The sequence below is a fragment of the Anser cygnoides genome, chromosome 10 (genome assembly GCF_040182565.1).
Source record: "Anser cygnoides isolate HZ-2024a breed goose chromosome 10, Taihu_goose_T2T_genome, whole genome shotgun sequence".
Taxonomy (NCBI): domain Eukaryota; kingdom Metazoa; phylum Chordata; class Aves; order Anseriformes; family Anatidae; genus Anser; species Anser cygnoides.
Window position 1 is genome coordinate 19,208,582 of NC_089882.1, and position 25,263 is coordinate 19,233,844.

A 25,263-nucleotide genomic window follows, 5' to 3' on the forward strand; every position below is an offset into this window, starting at 1 on the left:
GGTGCATCCCTGAGTATATACATGTTCTGGTTTGTTACATCCAGAAAGAATCAAGTTCACATAACTCAAAGTCCTCTGGGATATGACAAGCCTACAGCAAGTAGGGCTTATCAGAGGATTCACTTCAAAAAATGCACTCCTGATCCTAATTAAAATAACAGCAGAAACATCGCCAGAAAAACAATAACTGATAAACACGGACAAACTGTTCAGAACTGTGTCTTCCACGTCATACCTGTATAAACAAGGATGGAACCTTCCTGAAATTTAAGCTAAGTATTATCAGCAGTACCTATAGTGCATAAGAATAAGCAAGGCAGTAGTAGAGCCTTGCAGAACATTTTGATACCCACACAACCCTACAGGGAAAAACTCATGGGTTTCTGGAAAACAGTTATGACTAAGCTTTAGTCCATAGAATTAAAGGTCTCAAAACTACAACATAACTGACAGACTTTTTCACTACATCTATACCACAAGATGGAATTATTGTGAAAAATCAAAATAAAAGAGAAATAACAATAGTTTAACCCAACCATTTATATTTCTTCCTTTAGTCTCAAAATAATAGGAACTTACTTTATCTTTTTCTGACTGTTGCTTTTTAATGCTTGTAAACCTTAATTTTTCAGATATTTACTTTAGTATTCTGATGAATTACATGGATTAGGACAAAAACTCCTTTATAGCCAACAGATGGTTTACGTTTCAAGCTTTCTGACTTCTTTGAACATATTCACATTCCACTCTTTCAATATGAATCAATTTCCTTCTTAGTTTCTGAACTTGATCATTGCAAGCAATAAACATAGGAATTTCCTATTTGAAAAAAAAAAAAGCAAACATACATTTTTTTAATTAAAAAATTATTCACCAAAAGAGAATTTAAGGATTTCAATAATTTTCCATTTTCATAATTCTTTGCATAAATTCAGCATCCACAAAGAAAAAATAAACTAACTAGCCTTCCCCTATTATAATGTACATGAGAAAGCAAAAATAGATAAATATGAAGACTAACCATAAATACAAAGACTATAGTAGGTAATATGAATAAGGTAAGGAAAACATGACAGGAACATAAAACTAAAAATAGGTGTCAGCCCAGTGAGTCTTGGAGCCTCGTCTCTTTCCTCCCTGTAGATGTAGCAATGGCTACAAACAAATGATATTGTTATATGTAAGCCACATCAATTCTGGAAGGAATTCTAAGCAATTTCAATAAATTGAAGCAGATTGGTTTTCATTCAGGATGTAACTGATGATAAACAGGCAATGTTCAAGAGATTATAACTTCAATATATTCACCCATGGGCCTGGGTAAATAGCAGACAGTACTATTACTCTAGTTATCATTTGTATTTGTTAACAATAGTTTGATTTCTGATTACTATCATGCATGATTTTTAAGATGTGCTTTATTAATGTAAGACATAGTAACTGATACAAGGAGTCTGTTTCTCTTCCAGAAATGGAAATACAAGAAATAAAGGTAGTGTGTTCAGCTTTAAAAAATTCTGATTATAAATAAGAAACATATGGAAGGATGCTCGTACAATCACTAGGTCATTTTTCAGCTGTCTCTCTGTTGCAGCTGGTTGCTCTGACAGTGACCTTAACCTAATCCAATTCACTGAGCCTTAGAAACCGTTGCAACTTTTCATAAAAGCACTGGATGTGTTTATGCATAAATTCTTCTTATCTCTGATACTTCTTTGGTCATTCTGAGTCTCTAAGAGTACTCCAAGTTCTCTTTTTAAGACATGATAGCTATTTATTGCAGATTTAATACCATCTCTAAAACCATCCCCATCCCCTCAGGATGCTGAAGTGGAATATACTTTCTAAATATTACACTATCTCTTCTATAGTAACACATTCAATCCAATTTCTGAGCATTTCTCGAGAAGAAACCAGGAGGCTGCTTCTTCCCTTTTGGATACTCCAGCACTTTGTTCTCAGAATGAATGCAGCCCCAGCATGAGCACAAACTGCTTTACAACTAATTTTATACTCATGTATCAGGATCTCAACAAAGAGCAGAGAGGGACACAGGAGTCACAGGGCAGTTCCATAGCACACAAACACAGCAGTCAAAGCACATAGCTGTTCTGTTGGAGCCATAATTATTCCAACCCAGAGCATATGGCTTATCACATTTCATACAAAAGACATACAAAGAAATATTAGTGATTTTGCTCCATGTGGGAAGTTAACAAAAATCACTTACAGAAGAAAATCTAGCATTGCATCTAGGTCTGTAAACCCCGAGAAGCCTTTAGAAGCTTTCTTAGGTTGTTCCCGTGTCTTTCTATCCAACAGAAGACAGATTTTTTTTTAAACAATGTGATTTCTAGTGTTCATTAGTCACGAGGAATCTAAGCAATAATCCATAATTTGTTCTTCCAAGAACACTTAAAAACAATAAAAAATGGTAAATTATAGAACTTGCCAGTATTGTCCTTTAGAGACTATGATAGATGATGAAAGCCAAGGTCTTTAAGCAGCTGTAAAAATACATCATCTTTGCCTAAATATAGAACAAACCTGAGTGTTTAAAAGTAAACTCAGCTTTGGTTTACTTCATAGGAATATCTTGACAGCAACCCTATGGTGCTCTCCCTACTGCTGCCTCATAGCCCTCTCTATTAACCTATGTACCTCAGCAATAAGGCCCTTTTTTTGTTTTCCATTTTAATTTTTCCTTCTTCCTGGTATTCCGCCTCCCATCACACAGTCCAGAGTCATTACACAGACAGTTCTGCTCCCTGCTGCAGGCACCCTGGCAAAGCCATTTTCAACCAGCAGCCATACAGAAGGCAGAGACTTCCCCCTCTGGAACGCAGCTCTTCAGCTCGGTCAGTTCTCCAGCGCCTTGCAGAGGTTTACCACAAGCAAGACAAGTGTCTCACAGAGAATCATCAGCAACCAGCCCTCGGTTCCATTTTAAACAGGAAGAAGTACAGAAGAGCTTTCTTCCAACATTTTTGTACTAAACTACTGAGGATTAAAGAACTACTAAACACCATCATGGCAAAATAAGGTACTTAACATGCTAGCATCTAGGAGAACTGGGTTTTGCTGAAAGCCACCCAAAATGAAGAGAACTGCCCTCCCTTTGGTGTCATGTTCTCTGGCAACATACACTGGATAAGAACTGTTTATGACAGCTTTTGCCATGTGCCCTTGAATGATTAGCTTTTAAGGGAAACTTCGGTTTCTTTTTTGATCTGCCTTGGGGAAAAGCAAGAGCAGAAAAAGTAGTCAGCCTGAAGCTCTGAGCAGGTCATAAGATATGAGGCCACTCCAAGTACAAGATAAATAGACTGAACTGAAAATCAGCCAGTTCAAATGACACGCAAAACCTGCTCTTGTCTGCCTGCAAAACAAAAATCTTTCTTCTGATCCTCAGGGATATTTTCTGCTTTTGTTTTTCACTTTACCTTCGTTTGAGATTAAACACTCGTAAATACTAGATTCCTTCCAAGATGCCAGAGAAGATACAATCAGCAACGTCTCCTGCAGTTTGGAAAAGCTACCTTAACTTTCTCCTTGCTTTCCTCCTGCCATCCATACTTATCCAACTTCTCTCTTTTTCTGTCCTAAAAGCCTTTTAATCTTCATTCTCTCTTTGATACAGGGCAACACCAGGGAACAAGTTTTATACTTACTCTGTATGCAACCCTTCTCCCAGAAAATTAAGCTTTTCTAAAAGCAGAATCCAGAGATTGAGTGTTCCTTGTTAGACTGACTTGTAGCTCCTCCACTATAAATAAAGTGTGATATTTCATTTACACTTCCAGCTACATTTCATGTCCTTACAAAACAGTAGGGACATTATTATCATTTGAATTTCATCCAGGTTTCCATTTTACAATTAGAAAAACAGTCATTTTATGTGCATAACATTTCAGGTGAAGGTATTTTGTAGGTAAATCAGTTTGTGAAAATGAGATAGCACAGGTTAAAAAAAGTAAATAAGGCACACCTGACAAACCAGAAACAATACCTTAAATAATCTCTCAAGGTCCTCTTGGAAAACTGGAACTCAATTCGGTAACAGAGCTCATTTAGCTTTTCAGAAAAGGAATTACTTTCTAAGTGTATAGATCCTTATAACTAGAATCCGAATAGATACCTATATGTAGAATTTCTAAGTGCTAAAAACGTCTAAAAAGCATTCTCTGCTTGCCAGGGTGAGTACTTCCTGGTAGCTTCCCTATTGCTAATGCACACAGACCACATTTTTCGTTTCAGATGATTTCAGTTCTATGAGCATTTCAAGTCATTTTGAGCAAAAACAAAGCAGCCCTGATGCTGAAAGCAGCAGTACCATCCTTCCTTATTAGCAGCCACTTGTGCCATCCACTTCCTTTTGCTGAGCATTTGTTACATAAATTCAGATAACAGCAACAAAAAAACAACTTGGTTTTATCTGAAATTAGTTGTTGATACCTTATTTTTCCTGGCACATGGGATGACAAGCAGATGAATTACGGGACAGGACTACTACTTTATTTGCCACTACCAGTTTAAAGTAATAGTAAAACTATATCCTAAGGTAAGCCTTGACGACATCAAGATGAACTAATTACCTGACATACCAATCTTCAGATGTATTTGAATGTTCATGAGTGCTGGGATAACAACAGTGAGTATGCATACTACACAACATTTTTGTGGTAAGTGTACCTGTGAAATCTTGTGATACTGGTTAACACTTTTGAAAACATCTTCTGCAGAAGCTATTACAAAGGTCTTCAAACATTATACATCCTCTTCTCTTGTAGATCCAAGCAAGTAAGAGCTTTCTTGCATTAACACATTTTCAATGCTTTGGTTATCTAGTAAGCATCCCTTATTTTTAATAGTATGTGCGGAAAAAAATAGGCTTTTCCATATACATCGCTGTGAAAACTTCTAGGGCTTCAGTACTTATAAAATAAATGCATTTCTAATGTTATATCATGTTGTCAGTTTCAATACTCAGTATTTTCACCTTAGAATATTTATCCTGTGATTACATTCAAGCACTGAAAAAAAATGGATTTTCCAGAGCCAGATGCTGGATATTCAGTGGGGTGGGGAGGAGAAACAGCTGATTGGAAAGAGATCAGCTGCAAAGAAGAGGTGCTATTATTACTCTTGAAACATGCATGAGACCATGGGAGATGGTAAGGCGGAATTGATATGCTGCAACTTTTCTGCCTTTTCCCCAGCAAATCTACCTTTTCTGCTAGGTAGCAGTCCTTTAATTTGTAAGTTCCTACATAATGCAGTGGAAAACACATTATTATCCTAGCCACAAAACTTCAAAACTTTTGGTTTTCTTACTGTTCCACCTGAACAGCCATCAGAATGATTCAGAGTCCACTTTCCATTATCACTGACATTGTTCCCTTTATATTTTTAGTGATATACTTACAACAAAATCATTACTCCAGAGCAAGCTGCAAGTCCTAACTACAACATTGTTTAAACTGCATATGAACTAAACAAAAAACTTTTTTTTTTTTAAATCTTTATAAAAGCCTAATGAGTTCAGAAAATTGCAAGTGATTATAAACCGGAAAAAAAGTTTAGACAGCAAATGGCTGTTGCCACTCTCCAATTTCCATATTTACTAACGACATCTGGTTTTAAACAAGACAGAACTTCCAAGAAAATCTATCCAAATAGGTCTACTGTTTACCTCCAACATTATCTAGCTGATAGTGCTATCTTATATATATATTTTTAAATGAAGTCATGAAAATATTAATCTGAATATATTCCCCATAGGTTTTATTGCTACATACTTTTTAAAGACTTAGAAAAGCTACCTTGTAAACATACAAGTTGGTCATCTGGCTCCCATTTATGCAGACTGCCAAAAACACATAATAAGGAAAAGGATGGGGGAGGAAGAAATGTATTAGAAATCTAGAATACCACTGCTTCTATTTCATATGAAAATTCTACACCTGGATGGTATTTACTAAGCTATCTATAGAACTGAAACAGAACTTCACTCAAATATTTATTGTGAAACCCAACTTATAAATAAATTGTGTAATAAGCCTTTCAATTAAGAATTTAGACATGGATTACTCGTCTGAAAATCTCAACACATCCCCCACCCTGCCCCCATCAAACTCTAAGAAGTATTTTTTGTTTCCAGAACCCTTCACACAGAAAAGTTTCCACTTCTTACCTAGGTGAAACTTCTCTAAACATATACAAGTTGTACTGAAACATTTTATCAGTCATAAAAATGTGACTAATACATTATACATATGTTTTGGCTCTACCTCTGTCTCAGTCAGAAAGCAGCTGCTTTGTCTCTTAGCTAAACCATTAAACAAAATGGGTAACACATGCCTTGTTATAGACCTCTAGTTTGCACAATTAATATTTGATTCGGAGAAAAAGCCTTAACAATTATAAAGAGTAAATCACCACATAGCAGAAAACCAACACTTTAGCAAGTGGGATGAACTAGACGGATTTAACATTTACAAATGTTATTCAAAGTACAACCCCCTGCTCCAGGATATTACCTCTTACCCTAGGGACAGAATGCTGGCAAAGCATTTTTTACCCCATGGAAAGCATTTTTAAGACTGTCAATCTTGGAAGAAGTATTCATTGCAACATATGTATTTCATAACTTTACTCTTTTATCAATCTACCGTGGGTTAACATATACATATCTGGTTTTAGGACACAATCACAGAAGAACTTGGAATCTACTAAAACGGTAGGTGGATGTTTTTTCCTAAAAGAATATTAACCTAAAGTATACTAACCTAAGGCTTAAAAAGAGCACTTGATTACAACAAGCAGGAAAACATGCCGTGCAAAGATTTATTTTTAAGAAGTACTGCAAATGTATTTAAAATGCTTTTAAGTTATGTTTGTAGCCTCCAACCCAACCCCAGTTGTGTACAACCTGTAAAATATTCTGGTGTGTGTGTATGTGTAAAGTTATATTGTGCAATTTACTTTCAAATGTAAAGGCAAAGGCAATGAGAGAATGATTTTCAAACCTAAATGCTTTATAACAAATATCGATATCTTGACAGCAGGGAAAAACCTCTCTTGGTTTAATTGATTCAGGAACATACATGCCAAGTGTTTTGTAAAATGCTTTACAAAATCCTCCTGACATTGCCAAAAGCACTACTCTGGGAAACAAGCAAACGTAATTAAGATAATATTTTCCCTTACTAGTTGGAAAAGGCTGTTTGTTATTTCCTAGTTTCTCTTCACGTTAAGAACAGTTTTTATAATGCTGGAGTCTAATTAAAGAATACCAAGAGTTAAAAGTTGTTCCATGTTCCTTATGCGTTAGAAACCCCTGCCAACTAGTTCTCTAGGCTTTAAATATTGTTTTGACGGATTGCATTTTCATTTCCAGTCACAAAGAAAGTATTCTCCATAGTCAACACACTAGCAGATCTTCATCAGCTCTGTGCAAGCCAGATCCACTGTTCTGTGAGAAAATGAAGACTTTGCAGCCTACTTTTTTTCTGTTTGTGTTTGTACCTTTGGTGAAGTCAGCACCACCTATACAGCAAGAACCATTCAAGTTTTATGAGTATGATACAGATGTTACCGTGGGAAGCCTGATCCAACAAGATTATGAAATGCAGTCCAAGGATATAAAAAAGGTATTTATCTTATCAGTTTAATATTTTAATTGCTAAGCGTTATATGAATGAATAAGGTGTAACATGCATGTATGCAAGTTTTATGGAGAAGTCTTATAATAATGGCAAAACATACAACAGTTTCAGATATAAGGGAAAGTCACTCCAATTAAAACCACAAAAATACTACCCTTGCTACGATTTGAGAAACCCACAAAAGACTTGCTTTTGCAAGTAAGAATATAGCATCGTTTTAAACTCTGCTGTAGTTATGTACCTACTACTTTCAAATTTCATGAAGAGCATGTAGTAACATACTAGCTAAACAGTTTGAGTAATGTTGTATTAACAAAATAAGTTTAAATTAAAAGCAAGGAGGGTGACTTTATTTAGTTGTGTTTTTATTTTAAATAAAAAATAACACTTGAAGCAGTGCTTTTTATTGTATGCAACCTGTCATCATAAATCACAGTTTTCATTTGATTCAAACTATTACTTGGTCGTTTTTTTTTTTTTTTTTTGCCTTTTTTTCCCCCCTGGTCTTTTTTGCCACTCGACAGTTTCGTAGTCCTAAGCTACTATAGAATGTCCAGTCCTGTTGTAGTCACATACAGTGTTAACACTTTCAGACTCTTAAACGCTGCAATAAAAATGTGTTATGGCACTCACCAGCACCCCCAAACGGTCAATTCTGAACTGTTTTGCTATATGCCCCACATACATGCTTGTTAATTTAAACACTTAAACATAAGACACAAAAATAGAGATGAGTTAAAGTGCAACAGCCTCAGCTGAAAGGCACAGTAAAAACCCTCACCCTTCTGTTCCGAGTGGATCTGACAGGACCTAAGAGATGCACAGAAAGAGAACAAGATACGACATTTTATCAGACAGGTAGGTAAAAAGCTAACAATGATTGTCCTAAAATTAGCTGCCAAGGAAAATGACATTTCTAAACAAAGTGGTAACTACCAGATCTGGATATTAATAACTTCAAGGTAGTTTTTATCAATATTAACTGTACTTGTTACAGTAGTAGTCTGATAAACAAATAAAAGGGGAGAACAGAAGATAATTGTTATAAGTAATAAATTCCAGTACGTCTAGAGAAAAATCACTTCTGCATATATTTTTTTTTTTTTTACTATTTTTCAAGTTCTACTTAAATTATGGCTTTCTAGTATTAGACTAAAAATGGCAGCTCAATATTTATAGTAAAAATGCCTAATTCATTTCTGAATCTGACATCTGCCACAGTGACGCAGTAACATGTTTCATAAACCTCTGATAAAGAGACCACTTAAAATGACTCAACAGATAGGTGACTATCTACTCAGTAAGCAAATTTTAAAAAGCTCCACATCAATTTTAACAAGCTAGGCACAGCATCAAGTGACATTCCCTTCTAAAATCATTTTAATAGGAATACACTACTATTTCAGCAAAAAAGAAGAATAAGGAATATACTGTATACCTATAAGGAAATAGAGCCAGCAGATATGCCACAAACCAATCAACGTCTGTGCTGGCAGCAGTATACACTAGAGGTCTACTGAAGGCCAACAGTTCTGCTTAGGATAATTCCAGGAATGCAATGGGTCATTATTTCCATCAGGTCGGTCCTCCAATGACGTGTTTTCATTGCAAAATAATAAATTAGTTCCTTATGTGCAACAAATACATCTATACAAGTTCCAAGGTTCCCAATTTAAAAATCACTGGATATGCAAGTCCTCTATTCACTTACAATAGAAATTCTAGCTTCCAGTATATTTCAAGCATTAACTGTAACTGAAATATGTGCCAACAGTTTCTTCAAACATGCCCAGTCAGAAAAGCATGACACAGTTAACTCCTTACTCTGTTCTCAATCAATAAAAAAAAAAAATGGAATTTTTCCTAAAAACAGAAGTACCATCTACATTTGTGTTTGTAATCAAAAAAATGAAGTGAACTTCAGTGTAGTATTCAGCAAAAGGTAATCCAAGCCATATTCATTATAACATTGTTTGAAACAACAGCCTCTCCTGTCTAGAGATTTAAAATACTAGAAATCTAAAATCATGAAATCTTGATTTCCACAACAGGACGAACTATCCACTTAGACACCATCATGTGTCTGGACTAAATTATTCCACTGAATATAAACATTCAGCTTTACCGAACACCCTTGTGTGTAATCAGGATGAATCATTCAATTACTTTGCCGAAGTTTTAAAGATATTTAAAGTGTTTAGATATCAAATTGTAATCTGGTTTTGTATGAGGAACTCATGTTTGCAGCACCAAGTGCAAGAGACAGGTGGAATTTAAGTATGTAAGCAGGTCAATATTTCTTCAATGTATATCCTATATATGTAAGTAATTAAATTTCTGCAGCTATAATCCAACCAATCTTTTGCACCAGTATTCCATGGCTAGGAATTTCTGTAGCTGACCAGGAAATATTGCCAATATACTGGTTATTTCTACTTTTATTTGGGGGGCTGGGAATATATTGTTTGTGTACTTAACAGTATTGTGTAAATAATCAGTTTTATTCTTTTGTTGACATTTCATGCTTTCAGAAATTAGTTGTGCGGTGTATCCTGTACAGAACTCACATGCACACTTGTTCTCGGATCACACCTCGAGTAGGATATTGTATTAGAAACCTACAGCTGGTACATATGCTATGTCAGCAAACGTTTTTCACATAAGCATATTAAAGCATATTAAAAGCATCCCTTGTGAGCCAAGCACACTACAATAAAAGTGCAATTGTTCTGCATCTATACCAAAGTCTCCACTGGCATCAATACTTCAGTCAGAATCATGTTTTCACATGCCTAATCGACAGAACTGTGCAAACTAAACATTTTTGCAGAAACATTTTTAAAGATTTGCTGTTTGAGTCTTCTAACTTTTCAGCTTACACTCCAACTTCTCTACACCAAATACCGCAGACCTTTTACCCTACACGGAAGGTGCTGAACTGTCAGTAGCATTCTAACTCATGGAGAAATGTTCTGCTATAACAAACCAACCTATCCCAAACATTACAAAAAAAAAAAAAACACTTGTAAAAAAGGGCCATAGCCTGGATAGACAGACGCAGGGGCGAGCCAAGTGATGGATGATTCACAGGCTAAAAAAGGGTCAAAATGACAGAGGCAGGCCAAGATACTTGTTTCTCAAGCTCAATAGTTTTATATTGCTAAATACAAAAATTCCCACTAATAAATAAAGCAAAGTTCGTACCAAAAGTAAACCGACAGTGTTACTTTCACATTGCTGTAGTAGATGAAGAGTGTGCTACATGCCTGAATGAGGAAATAAAAAAAAAAATGGTTCTCTTGTGAGCAGCCACAGAAGCTCTCTTCAGTTACTGTACTCAGGCCAAGATCCTGATCATTAAGCATGTTAAAGAAAAATGTTCTACACACCTGTTGATGTACTTCTCCCCATGTGTTGTTGGTAGCGTTGTTGGTAGCCAAGCAGACCAAGAAGCACATTGTCTTACTCTGTCCTACAAGTATGACCCATCAAAAAAGACAACAAATGATGCTAGCTAAACACAACTGCTATGGACAACCTAACAGGCCCTCCAAACTTTAATATATGCAAGCCATAGTATGACTTGCTGTAAGGGGAAATAGCATGTAATTAAAGTTCCTATCATATTCAATGAAATCCTATAATTTCCTGCATCACTAAAGACCCTGTCTGTTAGCAGCTCAGGTTTAATAGAGATTTAAGGGCATTTAACGAATATGTACTGCAAAATTTCAGCCAGTACCTGAAACGAACATGTTTATAAACCAAGTTTCTGTGCAACTGAAAAGTTTAATAAATATCTCTATGGGGTATTTTAGATAATTTTAAATGCAAGGAAACGTTGGGATTCTTCCTTTTTTTTTTTTTGGAACACAAATGATTTAAACTATAGTTATAAGAATCCTTTCAAATTTTGCATTATGCCTTCTGCAAAATATCCTGTCTTCAAAAGTGCAGGTTTCTGTAGACACCCATAACTTACATATTCCTTTCCCATCACAGGGTTGATATTTTCTCCCCTCCCGTGCCCCCTTATTGTTAGTGGTCTTATCCAAAGAACAGTAGCAGCAACATCTTCTCTTTCTGCCTTTCAAACCACAGGGCTCACATACAAAAGGGATAATATATCATCTTAGTCATCCAGTGTGTAAGAATAATTTAAAAATTAAATGTCACGAGAAAATGTAGGAAGCTCATTTGAAAGGAAGTGCTATTTAAGACCCTTGTAATACTGTGCTTATTGTTTTTTAAAATACCATTTGCTCTCACACAAAGGATGCAACAAACGTTTCCCTTGACACTGCCCTAAGACTGCAAGGGGATGACAGCGAACGCAGTGTAAGACCAACAAAGGATACAAGTAAGTTAATGGATACGGATACTGTAACATGCAAACTCTACAAAAGACTCTATTAATATAAAAATTGAATATACAGAGGATGACAAGGGATATAGAAATAATGTTCTGATCTATGAACATCTTTCATATCTCCTATGGAAAGTCTTCTAAACTTTTGCCTCTGACAGAACAGGTTAATAAATCAAAGTATCTTCAGGTAAACACTGAATACACAACACAGCTTATAAGAATCTCTCTAGACTTACCCATTTGTATTTGCTGTAGAGATGTACCCACATTAAATAAGCTAGGCAATACAACCAAGAAAAGGAAAATATATACCTCAATACAGTCCACAGTTTCCCCAACTCGCAATGAAATATGTTTAAGTTAAATAGCTTAACTTGAGGAAATTTCTGTTCTCACAGTGCACATCTGATGATCATGGAAGTCAACGTTTTATACATTCTTGACTTTTTGTTTCTGCTAACATGTAAAACATCCAAAAATGAATTGAGATGTAAATGAATTTGGGCATAATATGATTCCTAGGACAAAAACAGTTAAAATATATCAGGAACATTCTTCCCAGTGGCTCTGAGGTGTATTGTCCAGAAGCTTCCTAACGAGCCATGATGATTTTTACATGTAAAAAGAAAAAGCTGTTTTCTGACAAAAAGAGCACAGAAAAGAGAGAAACATTTTGGGTCTATCTGTGATATCACAAATGATTCAGCAAGACCACTGGAGTGTCGATCTGCACTGATGTTTTAATCATAGCGATTAGCTATTGCCAAATAGCATCTGTCAACAAGCCTGCATCAAAAGAGGAACAAATCTGGGAAAATCCCTGAGTTTCTATTCAGACAAGCATAGAAACTGTTGCATTTTAGATAGTGATACCATTTTTCTCCCCACCCAATCTTCCCCCCCAATAGAAGACAAGAAACCAAATCAAAAAAAAGCACACTGGGTGGAACTCAAAGTATAATGGGTGGTAACATTCACAAAGTTAAAGCTCCAAATGTCAATCCCATTTTCTGCAGTTCCTTTGTGAGAAGAAGAGAAAAAAAAAAAGTGCTCTAGTACACATACTGGTTTGGCCCAGTACTATTTCAATAACTCTTCAGATTGGGGAAGATCCTTTTGTGCTATACAGTTTTAACAGACTACCTAGCAGTATGAAACTACTCTTCGCTACAGACCAAATTGGAAGCCAACCAAAATCTCGCAGTATGTAGGTAACAATAGTGACAAAACTGGATTCAAAGCCGTATTTGTTATATATATTTGAATATTCCTGTCATAAAGAATTAGCACAAATAAGAAATGAATAATAGCTTATTAACATTTATGACAGATAGGACAAGCCATAATAGACTTAAACTGTGTTAAAGGAGATACAAAGTTTCTCTCATTACTTAAAATTACAGCTATAAAAAAAAAAAACAACTCAGTAACAGATTGCCTAAAGCAATTATATAATCACCACCACTGGAGTTTTTATAAAGAGGATTAGACAAAATAGTAGCTAGGAGTAACACACAGTATACATGACCCTGCCGGAAATGCTCCAGTGCAATTTTGATATCAAATGTGGGCACTTTCAGATATTTCTCCTGCACGGCTTTCTCTTTTGAAAGCAATCACAGAATCACAGAATTGTAGGGGTTGGAAGGGATCTTGAAAGATCATCGGGTCCAACCCCCCTGCCAAAGCAGGTTCCCTAGAGCAGGCTGCCCAGGTAGGTGTCCAGACAGGCCTTGAATATCTCCAGAGAAGGAGACTCCACAACCTCCCTGGGCAGCCTGTTCCAGTGCTCCATCACCCTCACCGTGAAGAAGTTCTTTCGCATGTTGGTGCAGAACTTCCTGTCCTCTATCTCGTGGCCATTACCCCTTGTTCTGTCCCCGCAAACCACTCAAAAGAGGTTGGCCAAATCCCTCTGTCTCCCACACCTCAGGTATTTATAAACATTGATGAGATCCCCTCTCAGTCTTCTTTTCTCCAGGCTGAACAGACGCAGGTCTCTCAGCCTTTCCTCGTAGGGAAGATGCTCCAGGCCCCATGTCATCTTTGTGGCCCTCCACTGGACTCTTTCCAGGAGATCCCTGTCTTTTTTGTACCGAGGAGCCCAGAACTGGACACAGTACTCCCGGTGAGGCCTGACCAGGGCAGAGTAGAGGGGGAGGATCACCTCCCTTGACCTGCTGGCCACACTCCTTTTAATGCACGCCAGGATCCCATTGGCCCTCTTGGCCACCAGGGCACACTGCTGGCTCATGGCCAACCTGTCGTCCACCAGGACCCCCAGGTCCTTCTCCTCAGAGTTCCTCTCCAGCAGGTCGTCCTCCAGCCTGTACTGATATGTCCGGTTGTTCCTTCCCAGGTGCAGGACTCTACACTTGCTCTTATTAAACCTCATTTGGTTTCTTCCTGCCCATCTCTCCAGCCGGTCCAGGTCTATGGTTCTAAATGGTTCTAAAGATTACATTTAACAATGGTCAAAGAGTTGCAGTCATCAAATTCACAATGCTCTACACTTGAAAATGAAATAATATGGATTAATAGCATTCCAAGACAAGCTCAGTTAAGAACAGAGAATATAACACAAGGAAATTATGCATGAAAGAATACAAAAACAGACAAAAAAAATCAGGGTATTAAATCTTTGTGGAACTTGCTGCTAGTAGAACAACTAAAAATTTAATAGAGGGGAAATCTTAAAAGATACCAGAAAAAAAATGTTTTGAATATTAGTTGAATAACTTTTAACTGTCTACTCAAAATAATTTGTTTTCAGATTTACCTACTTGCCTGCTCTGTGTGTGTTTAAGTGGATCAGTGTACTGTGAGGAAATAGATATCGAAGCTGTACCCCCACTGCCAAAGGAAACTGCGTATCTATATGCACGATTTAATAAAATAAAAAGGATAGCAGTCTCAGATTTTGCTGACATTAGTAAGTAATTTGTAATGATAATGCATTTGTTGTTGTCCTTTAATGTTATGTCAAAATAAGATATACTGTATATTTTGCTAGGTTATGCAATGTGTATTACTTAATTCAGTGCTTGTGCTAGAAGAGGAACTGTGAAGACAACATGGATAACCCGCTTTGGCCCACATATCCATTTTGATCAAGCAACAGGGTGCTAAAAGTCAAATTTAGCTGTCTCCTGGCCAGTCTTAAATGACCGTGTATATTTCCTTCCAGTGCTCCAGAGATCTCTCCCACCTACTTCACTCTATGACACCACAAATTCTACCATGATCTAAAATCATGTTTTCTCTATGCAAACAGGAAGGATAACACACGTGTATATATATAGTCTTAATAATGAGGAAACCCAAGTATGGATTTTATTCACATTTTGTGATCTACAAATGCAAATACTAATAGGATAGTGCAGCCATTGTAACATCTAACATAAAACCATGCATGTTTAGTATGTTACGGAACTATAAATTTGATACTTAGGTTTCTATTTCTTTTGTGTATAGCTACTTTGAGAAGAATTGATTTTAGTGGAAATAGGATAGAAGAAATTGAAGATGGAGCCTTTTCAAAGCTTCTGTTATTGGAAGAACTTTCTCTTGCTGAAAATCGGCTTGTAAAACTTCCTGTTCTGCCTCCCAAACTAACAACATTTAATGCAAACCAAAACAGAATCAAGAGCAGAGGAATCAAAGCAAATGCTTTCAAAGTAAGTAAAAGATCACAATCTAGGCAACCAAGGTAAAGAAAAGGAGTATACCATCACTGGGATTTTCCTGTGTTATTGTGATCAAAGAAACAGACTAGGACAAAGAAGCTTTTCAGGTTTTTTGTTGTTAAGGCACACTGGAATAATACTCCTATGCACACTGGCGCACTCACGTAGTAGTTCATCTAAAAATTCTTGTCTTTAAGATATAATCCTACCTACTTCCTTTCTCTCTCACACACAAAGAAATAGTGGGTTCAAAACTAATGGCTCAAATACAAGTCTGTGGATGACATAAATGTATTAAACAAGGATATATATTTATAGTGGTGTCAAGTTTTTATAACCAGTACGCCAACACTGAAATTTCCAGTACATAGAAGGCCTGTGACTTTCTTGGTACAACAGGATGCAACATTCACAGCAAAATATTTCCTGTTAGATCACATTATAGGCTTTCTCTGCGCTCGGAAAAACATAGATGGCTTATAACAGACACAATAGTAAGCAATATCAGCAATGATTCTCTCTTTCTTTCCACTAGAAGCTGACAAATTTGGCCTACCTCTACTTGGGACATAATGCACTGGAGTCCGTTCCCCTGAACTTACCAGAGAGTCTGCGTATTCTTCACCTTCAGGTATTTCTGAAGTATTTCCTTAACTTTATATTATAAAAAGACTTAGCTGCACAAACCAATCTCTACTTCCTTCTAAAACAGTTTAAACTGCAGTTGTGCTATAGTTGTCCAGTGCTCCTCCAAATAAAACAATTTAGCTCTCATCTGTTTGGCCACAACCAGTGTTCAACATGCACATCCTCATTAATATACAGGAGGGAAAAGTAGTTAAGACTTGAAATAATTCTCTAGAATAAAGTAAAATTTAAGTACCCTTACTGTCAGAAGCTCTTAGCTAACTACCACACAAAAGTTTCTCATTAGCTTTTGTACACCAAGTATAGGAAATGGTAAAAAAAAAAAAAAAAAAAGCAATAATCTTTTGTCAACCATATATTCCAAACCTCAAATTGTTTATCAGTTAAGTGATTGGTTTGAAGAGACTTCATTCCTACCTATTTTTAACACAATCAGCCTCAGAGACAATAAAATTGGAGGGGATAAGAATAATATTACAGCTTGGCAATTCTCTAACTTACGTCTGTATATGCGTGTGTGCACGTGTATTTATTTAAAACTGAAAATTTGTTTTGTTTTGCAGTACAACAATATTACTACAATCACCGATGACACTTTCTGCAAGTCGAACAACACACGTTACATCCGCACGCGTATGGATGAGATACGGATGGAAGGCAATCCAATCCTCCTGGCAAAGCACGTTAATGCTTTTTCCTGCTTGAGAACATTGCCTGTAGGGACATACTACTAGTCACTACTTCCATAATTATACTTGCCAAAATTCAAGCACGGTAACAAAAAATTATTCTTATTCCTGTTTACATGTTTATATCCTCTCTTTTGCTAATGCAGTTTTCCCTGCATACCCCGAACTTTTTCCTGTTGAAATGGAGTTCTCCTCTAAAATAACTATTTCAAAACAGCCACTTAATTTAGGAGTTACAATGCCACCCATGCTTTCAGATTCTTTTGTTGATGAAAGCATAAAAACGTGTACACATGCATATGGTTTCAACTTTTAATTCACTACTTATTCTTCACATGCAGGGAAAATCATGTAACTGCTTTTTCACATTCTTTATCAATTTCCAGGACAATCACCACATTTTACTTTCAGATAAACACAAACTTTCTTCAAGCAAGCTACAGAGGAAAAATACATTTTAATTCCTATCATACTTGCTTTGATCTGAAATAAAACTTTTTCAGCTGACCTTCAGAAATGCATGGAATGAAGTTGCATATGAAAGAAAGTTACGTTTAGACACAGAACTTCACAACGTTTAACTTTATTAAAGCTTCCTTGAAAACTTGATTAGTGGAAAATAAGAAAAATTCTTATCTAGGCTTAGTGTACCTAGCAACAAAGCAAGTGGAACATTTCAAATGTGTCAAATGTTCTTCTAATATTTTTCTTTCAAAAAATAATCTAAATACAGTTATAGATATATATTACAATTGAATGTATACATATATACGCATTCAATTGTATATGCTACATATAAATATTTTTACACATTTTTGATGGAAATATAATATATATATATATACACACACACACACTTTGTTCAGCTGTGCTCATATGAGTCAACTTTAACTTCCCATTTAAATACAATGGTCAGCATACAGCATGGTATGACAGAGTACCTTTGTTATTAAGACATGATATAAACTGAGCCTTGTTCCTCTGCTTTTTCTTGACAGGAAATGTGACAATATAATTAACAGCAAAGCTGAATTAATGCTTTTACCTGTAAATGAGCAAGATTTCAACTAGAAGTCAGTACAAAGAAACAGAAATACCTTTGTACAGAAACATGTTCACTCATTATACAAAAATCACATTAAATCTTTAAAAAGAAAAGCTGATTCTATCACTGATATAAAAATAGTGCTAACCCTGAGCAAATGAAACTAGCATAATTTCACTCAAGTACTTTAAAACAATCTATTGAAAAGAGAAAACAATGTGTGCAGACCTCAATAATCCATTCGCCTAAAACTAGACATAATTTCTTTCAGAACACAGTGTTTCTAATTACACAAACATACATTTCTTCTAACTTGGTTTCTCCCCTCAAATACCTACCACAGGCTTAAACTCTTCAAATAAACAAATGCCAAACAAGTGCTAGTACTATCACCTGATCAACTTCATACTAACTTTGAAGCTAGCGTAGATATCTAATTTGTAGAAATAGTTAAGCACCAAATGCATGATGTATTAATACCACCTAGAATACTGATTTTATAAGGTATTTTGTATTAATTATGTCTATCTTATTTAGCTAAGCCTTGATTTGTTAGCGCTTGTGCTCTGGGGAATTATTAATAAATTCAAACTTAATTTTGAACATACTGATGCTCTGCCACTAAGAGTGTTGAGATCTAAAAGACTTTAAGTCACTTTTTAAGGGTAAGTGACTATGTCAAGCATCAACTGTGGGTTCATCGTTCTAGAAAGAGTACGCAAATATGAAAAGCAAGACGAATATATTTTTGCCCTGAACCCATTACTCAAAAAAGGCATAGCAGTCGCCATTTTTCCAGTTTAAATTATTTTAACAAGAAATTCCATTTTCTTAGTGCTTCTGAGAACAAAAAGTCCTACAGTGAAAATAACATTTGATTTTCATTTTTCCCATCTAAGTCATAAAATTTTGATATTTCCAGGTGTTTAGCAAAAAGATAAACAGCCCCAAAGCATATCAAAATACATTCCAATTTCAATCCAAATTTATACCACGAAAAAAATAAAAGCCAGCAATTCTCTCATCCCTATTTGATGAGATGAAGTAAACACAAGTTAGAAGCCTAAGTAGTGCCTCTGATCTTATTCTCATTAAAAATCATTATTGCTAAATAAAGCTCTTTCTAATGTTAACGGAGTCAATAAATATCAAAATTATTCCTCTTATTTCCCTGTGAAAACAAGCATGTGCACACACATGTATAAACAGGTGTATGCACATTTATGCAATACATGCACACACAAACACTCTAAGATCTTACTACTACCACACCATTAATTTTACATGAAGTTGTTGTATATATTTTTGAAAAGGTACTAGACATCAACAATAATTCTAACTTAATGCTCTTAATATTTCGTGAGCAAACCACAAGTAGACAACTGGTATCTTCTCAAAGCCCCACACAGACAATAAATTATCTGATACATTTTAATTTACTTTTCCCCATTCACAGCAAGTTAAAACATCAAAATATTAAGTGAGAAGGGCTATACTATGCAAGATTTTTTCCCTTCTGTTTTTGTGACCTGTATTAATATCAAGCTGAATGTACACTGTTTTTTCCCCACTACTTAGTTCTAGTCCGTATTTCCAATAAAACTTGAATTTTTTTCTTGTTTATCAACTTGAATAATCTGCTCTACCAACAAAGCCTACATATTTGAGTTATGCAGTCTCATAGCAGACTACGCGTGTGCGTAGATCAGAAAATTATTTATAGCTGTAAATCTGTTTTCTAAACATTTACTGTGGCAACACAGCAAGACCTGCCATACAAGTTATATTATATGACTATCACAGAGAAAGGGGGAAAACAAAACACACTGAGCTAGGACTTCTGGGACACTTCAATCACCTCTTCAAAATTTGTTTAAAGCACTACCTTGTAGATTTTTTTCTGTACTCAAAGATAGGAGTAGCAGCAGAAGGTAGTAAAGGTATACTGAACTCTTTGTGTGTGTGTGTGTGTGTGTGTGTGTGTGTGTGTGAAGCATGCATATGGCAGACTAACCTGTTTCAGTAAAAATTCACAACTGCTTAGGCTCAAATGCAGGGAATATATGATGTAGAGAACAATTTGTTTACAACTGAACATTGCTCTATGCAAACCTGCTTAACGCTGCCCCTGCTCTACGGAATAGCCTACTTACTGTCAAATATATATGACAAGCAGCTTTTTTGCTTAATCCAAGTTATTTGTCCCACAATTATTCTCTTTACCTGCAAAAACGCACTACAAAACTGCCATTTTTGATGATCAACTTCATTTGCAAATTGCAATAGTCATTCATCTCAAATCTCCATTACTACTGAATTATCCATTCACTTCTACTTTATTGCTTCCTTCTCAAGTATCAGAGCTAATAGAAGGGGGTGAAAAATCCACCTTTCCTGCTTTTATGCCATGACAAAACTATTAGAAGCACCACCTACTTCTACCTAATAGCGTGGGTAATTTTCTTTTCAGTAACTAAAGAATAAAAAATATAAAAGCCAAAAAAACACCCCAAGTAGGTCTTCTCTCCAATACTGTTTCCAGTTAGCTGGATGTATACTTGAAGTCTATCAAGCGGGTAGTAAGAAAAAAATCCAAAGTTTAATATTGTTATTAAAGTGTGAATATTTACAGGATTAGACTATTCATTTATTTTATGCAGATGTTAAAAGCCGCTCTTAGCCACTTTCACAGAATTAAACACAGGATATTGTTACAAACGCATATATTACCCTTAGCATCCAACTTTGAACACTTTTTGAACTGTCAGATTTGATCCACCATGCCTTTGTTAATTCTCTCATCTCAGAAAGCCTTCTACTTCTAAACGAAATTATTACTAATGCTGACATAAATAAGGCAGCCTAAGAATATCTTCATAGAACCATATTCAATCATATCCTCCCAAGTTTGTCTTCCTCTCATCACTATCTTGGTCAATTAAAAAAGTAACTTTAGGCACAGTATTTGTAACATTGATGTAAACTAGTAGCATACAATATATATATGGTGATACATTCACTGAAGACATAGATACATTTTATATGAAATACCACTATCCTTTACATTCAGAGCCTGACCAAACCATTTTCAGAACTGTTTCCTTAAGACACACAAGACAATTTAAAATACATCTCCAGACCTATCTCCTATTTTTTTTTAAATTTTTGTACTGAATTTTAAGATGAGAAATATTTACATTGTCCCAGAAATCACAGTGGCTACTGTCACGAGGTTGATCTAAGAATTAGTGAAGCTGGGGAAAAAAAACAACAAGAAAACAAAAAGCACACCATAAAGCCCTCTGTGCTCTCTCTACCTTGTCAGTCTCTATTTCACTATTGAACGATTAGCCTTCATACAACAACCAGCAGGATTAGACAACATCAGTTTACACTCAGCTAAGGATAGGATCTTTTTTTTTTTAACATCATCAGAACTGACCAAACAGATTGAAGAGAATGAAAAATATTAATCTAGCACAGAACTCTGAAGAACCTAGAAGATTCAAAATACAGGAATCAAAGCAGTTCACACTTCATAATACAGCTGAAAAGCAATGAGGGTGCTGAGTTTAAGGACAGTAAATGCTTGAGCTAAATAAAACTGAGCTAAAAGAATAAATAAAAACGATTAAGTAGCTAAACATCGACCTGTAACGCTAACCACTCAATCACAAAAGATGTTCTGTGTTTGCAAGACTGCTGTATTTTTACCTTGAAAAAGAGTTACTTACCTTAAAACCAGTACAAAGCTAACAAGCCAAATAACATTAATTTAAAACTAAATTGAAATAGTATTTTCCACTTAAAAGGGAGGAGCAGTTTATTTGCTCTTCAAGTGAAATATTGCAGAACTGGAAGTGCTGTCACCCAAACACATGTCGTCACACTTTCAAAAGAGACAGATCCAGTCTTTCAGAACTAACGCTTAAATGCCAAAGACCACAAATGTTTATTTTCTTCTAGTTTCTTACCCCCCCCCCTTTTTTTTTTTTACACCCAAAATGAAATGTAATGGCAATAAACAACTGTCTTACTCCTCCAGAAAGAAGACACTGATATTCTTATTTTCTTCTACATATGAGGACCACAGCACTAGCATGGTCAAAAGACAATAAAAATACCAAGCAAGTGCACTGCCCCTTGAATACAACACAAACATCATCTGATATTCTTTGCTCAACACACAAAAGTAAGATTCCCAGACTCTGCTGAAGAGCTAATTTCTTCTTCATTGCTCTGTCCTGATGAACCACTTAAGAACCAAATGGAGTATTTATACAGAAAAGTTCAATAGACAGTACCTTGAAATGTAAGAATGTGCATCTACGATGTTCATACCACTCAGCATAAGATGAAAGGCTTCTGAAAAACAGCAGAAGATTTCCATGTTCTTCAGTGCTGCAAAAGAAAAATATATTATTTATCCCAAACAGTACTAGTCAGAAGTATCAATTCTATAGCCTAAAATTTGCAATTTTTAACTTTAAGAATTTGTGACTAGTATTGTTTGATTTTTGAAGCCAGAATTCACCAAAAAAAATAATGATGGGAAAAATATGTATTTACAAAAAAAAAAGAACTATGTGCTTTAAAATCCTCAAAAGGTAAGCAACTACAAAATTAGTCATGTATGTAATATGTGATAACTCAGTAAAGTAGTCCTCCTATAAAAATCTTGGTTTAACTTTATGCTTGTTCATCTAATACTCTTCTTTCTGAATAAATTCCAAGGTATCGTGTAGAAAAACAGTAACCTGAAAAACTGGTAAGATTAACCAAATTACATTATTAGGTACTGAATGGTCCTGTGATATTTGTTCTAATCAACCAAATCTTTGCATGCCATTTATTATTGGCCTCTGCCTGCATGATATTCAGCTTTTCAAAATTAACCTTGAAATAGGGAAAGCAAGAAAGTCTGCTCATTAGATGATGCATGGCAAATTTGATTTAGAAATAACTGTTATACAGTTAAATCTTGAGTCATCTCCCATTAAGGAAAATAGTGGTATTTTCAATAATCAGTGCAGTACGGCAGGATGGAGAAAATAGATGCAGATAAATCCATGACTGAGAAATGGACTGCAGAGATATTGGTGCCAGGCACTTTCTAAGCAGAGACTAATTAATTTGGACGGAGCAAGCTGATTCTGGCAGAACTCCCCTTGGTATTTCTGCAGTTTTGGACTCTCGCGTGATTTAACAGTTCATCTAACGAGCATGGTTATATGTGGATACAACATGGCTTTATTCATTCAAATGATCCCATGCTTGCACTAAATTCTCTTGGAACCTGACGTTCTACAAAGAGCAGTGCAAAGACACCTTTGCTAGATGTTCAAATAGCCAGAACAGATTCAGCAGTGCTTACAGTCTATATTATAAGACCAACAAATGCTGTTTTGGCAAAGTAATATTTCAACAGCAACATGCTACTGCAAATAATTAGTTTTTCACCCATAAAGCCTCTGGAAAGAGAGAGAGCAGCAGTAGTCATTTTACTTTCTAGCAAGTCTGAGGAATTTTCAATACAGGAGACAAAACATACAAGAATTAAAGAAGAGACCCTATTGCTTTGGCTTTGCCATTTTCAGAGTAATTTCAACAGCATCAAGTGCAAATGTTCATGTACAATGATTCCATGCTTAGTATGAGTTTTTTCCATTTCTGCTGACCATAGCTACCAAACAGAAGCAGCTTTTCCACTTCAATGACTAGCACTGAAGTTATTTCCTTTTGTTATACCTTTACTGCTACGTCCTCCAGCAAAACTGTGTTAGTCTGTATGGCAACTAAGATGCATGTAAGCAAAATGGTTTTGGTAGGGCACCATTACACTTTCCCTCTGAAACAGCCCAGAAAGACAGTCAAAAAGAAGTCAGTAATGTGCAAAAACTTGCATCAGAACAATCGGAATCAGAACCAACTGGATTAAGATCTGAAAGCTTATGGTAGGTGCCATCACACAAGTAGAGAGTTTGCGGTAATCAGGAACCTGAACAGACCTTTTTACCCTCTTTATTGTTAACAAAGTGAAGGCGACCATTAGAGCTGAAAAGCTGTACACATGCTTTAATCCAAAGAGAAAATAAAATAATGCATCCACTTTACAAGGAATAATTGTACTAACAACAAACTAGTGAAAATAAGTGGGGAGCTGGTTTGGAGAGCAGATGAGGCAGAGGTGTTTGTCTTGGGATAAAAATCATTACTCTTCAAATTTCTAGTAATGTAAGGAAAAAGAAGGGAAAGGAAGGAATATAGGAAGACAGAAATTGCTGAATCACCAACCATCCATCCTGCGTGGTCAGGGTGGTGGGAAGGAGGAGAGAACACTCAAAGAATGTGCAGTTTTGACTAAAGAATCATGGCAAGAATGCAATATTCCCGAAAAGCTAACAAAAGCTGAGTTTCTGAACACCTGAAGCAAGAAGATTCTTTAATCATAAGGATAAAAAGCTTCACATCACCATTCATGTGAAGCCACTGCAGACAAAACAGAATATTAGTCATTGTCAAATTATACTTGTCAAGCGCTGCTTGGAAAATACAGGTTTATTTCAGTTGCCAGTATAGGATTTTACAAATCTTGCTGAAAAACTTAGAAACACCTGACAGACACTTGGGAGTATTTCAGAAAGTTACAGAAAACTAAATGCAGGTAATAGATAGTTTATATGTAAGATCGTCTTCTAATACCTTTCTTGTTTGAGATAGGCTATTCTTTTTCGATTTTCGGAATAGCTGAGAGCAGAAACCTGAAGCCCTTAGCAGAATGGTTGCTAGCTGAGTCATTTCAGCAATTCAGGGGAGAGCTTCGCCTCAGATCCAGCTTTACTTAATATACAGGAACAGCAACGGGCTACACAAACACACTGGAAAAAATATGATGTTCATTCAGACACTGAAAACGTAAAAGAAAAGCCAAACAAGTTTTATCCTAGCCTGGAAAGAACAACATCATTAAAAGGAAGTTACTAAAGTAGTCCCAACTGCCAGCAAAACCAGGCCAAGACAAAAAATGCTGGCAGTACAGGCAAAATTGAGTCCCTGGAAGGAAGTAGACACACACTGATTTACAATAGCTGACTAGCTATGTGTTCTGGACAGGGTTGTCTTTTTTTTTAAAAACCACAACTCATAATTATACATATAA

At 35.8% G+C, this 25,263-nt stretch overlaps 2 protein-coding genes across 3 annotated transcripts in view; one reads left to right on the plus strand and one right to left on the minus strand.

The window, feature by feature from the left end:
- The window catches only part of CENPP (centromere protein P), a 137,847-nt gene that overhangs the window by 100,155 nt on the left and 12,429 nt on the right, over window positions 1–25,263 (minus strand). For both annotated transcript variants that reach the window (XM_048054987.2, XM_048054986.2), the window contains exon 6: window positions 22,409–22,505. In XM_048054987.2, the coding sequence (XP_047910944.2) occupies window positions 22,409–22,505 (97 nt within the window). The remainder of the gene's footprint in view (window positions 1–22,408; window positions 22,506–25,263) is intronic.
- Window positions 6,598–19,727, plus strand: OGN (osteoglycin). The gene is made up of 7 exons (XM_013201373.3): window positions 6,598–6,739; window positions 7,400–7,652; window positions 11,943–12,027; window positions 14,810–14,968; window positions 15,511–15,713; window positions 16,258–16,353; window positions 16,934–19,727. The coding sequence occupies exons 2-7, from the start codon at window positions 7,485–7,487 to the stop codon at window positions 17,102–17,104; spliced, it is 882 nt and encodes a 293-aa protein (XP_013056827.1). The 5' UTR covers window positions 6,598–6,739; window positions 7,400–7,484; the 3' UTR covers window positions 17,105–19,727.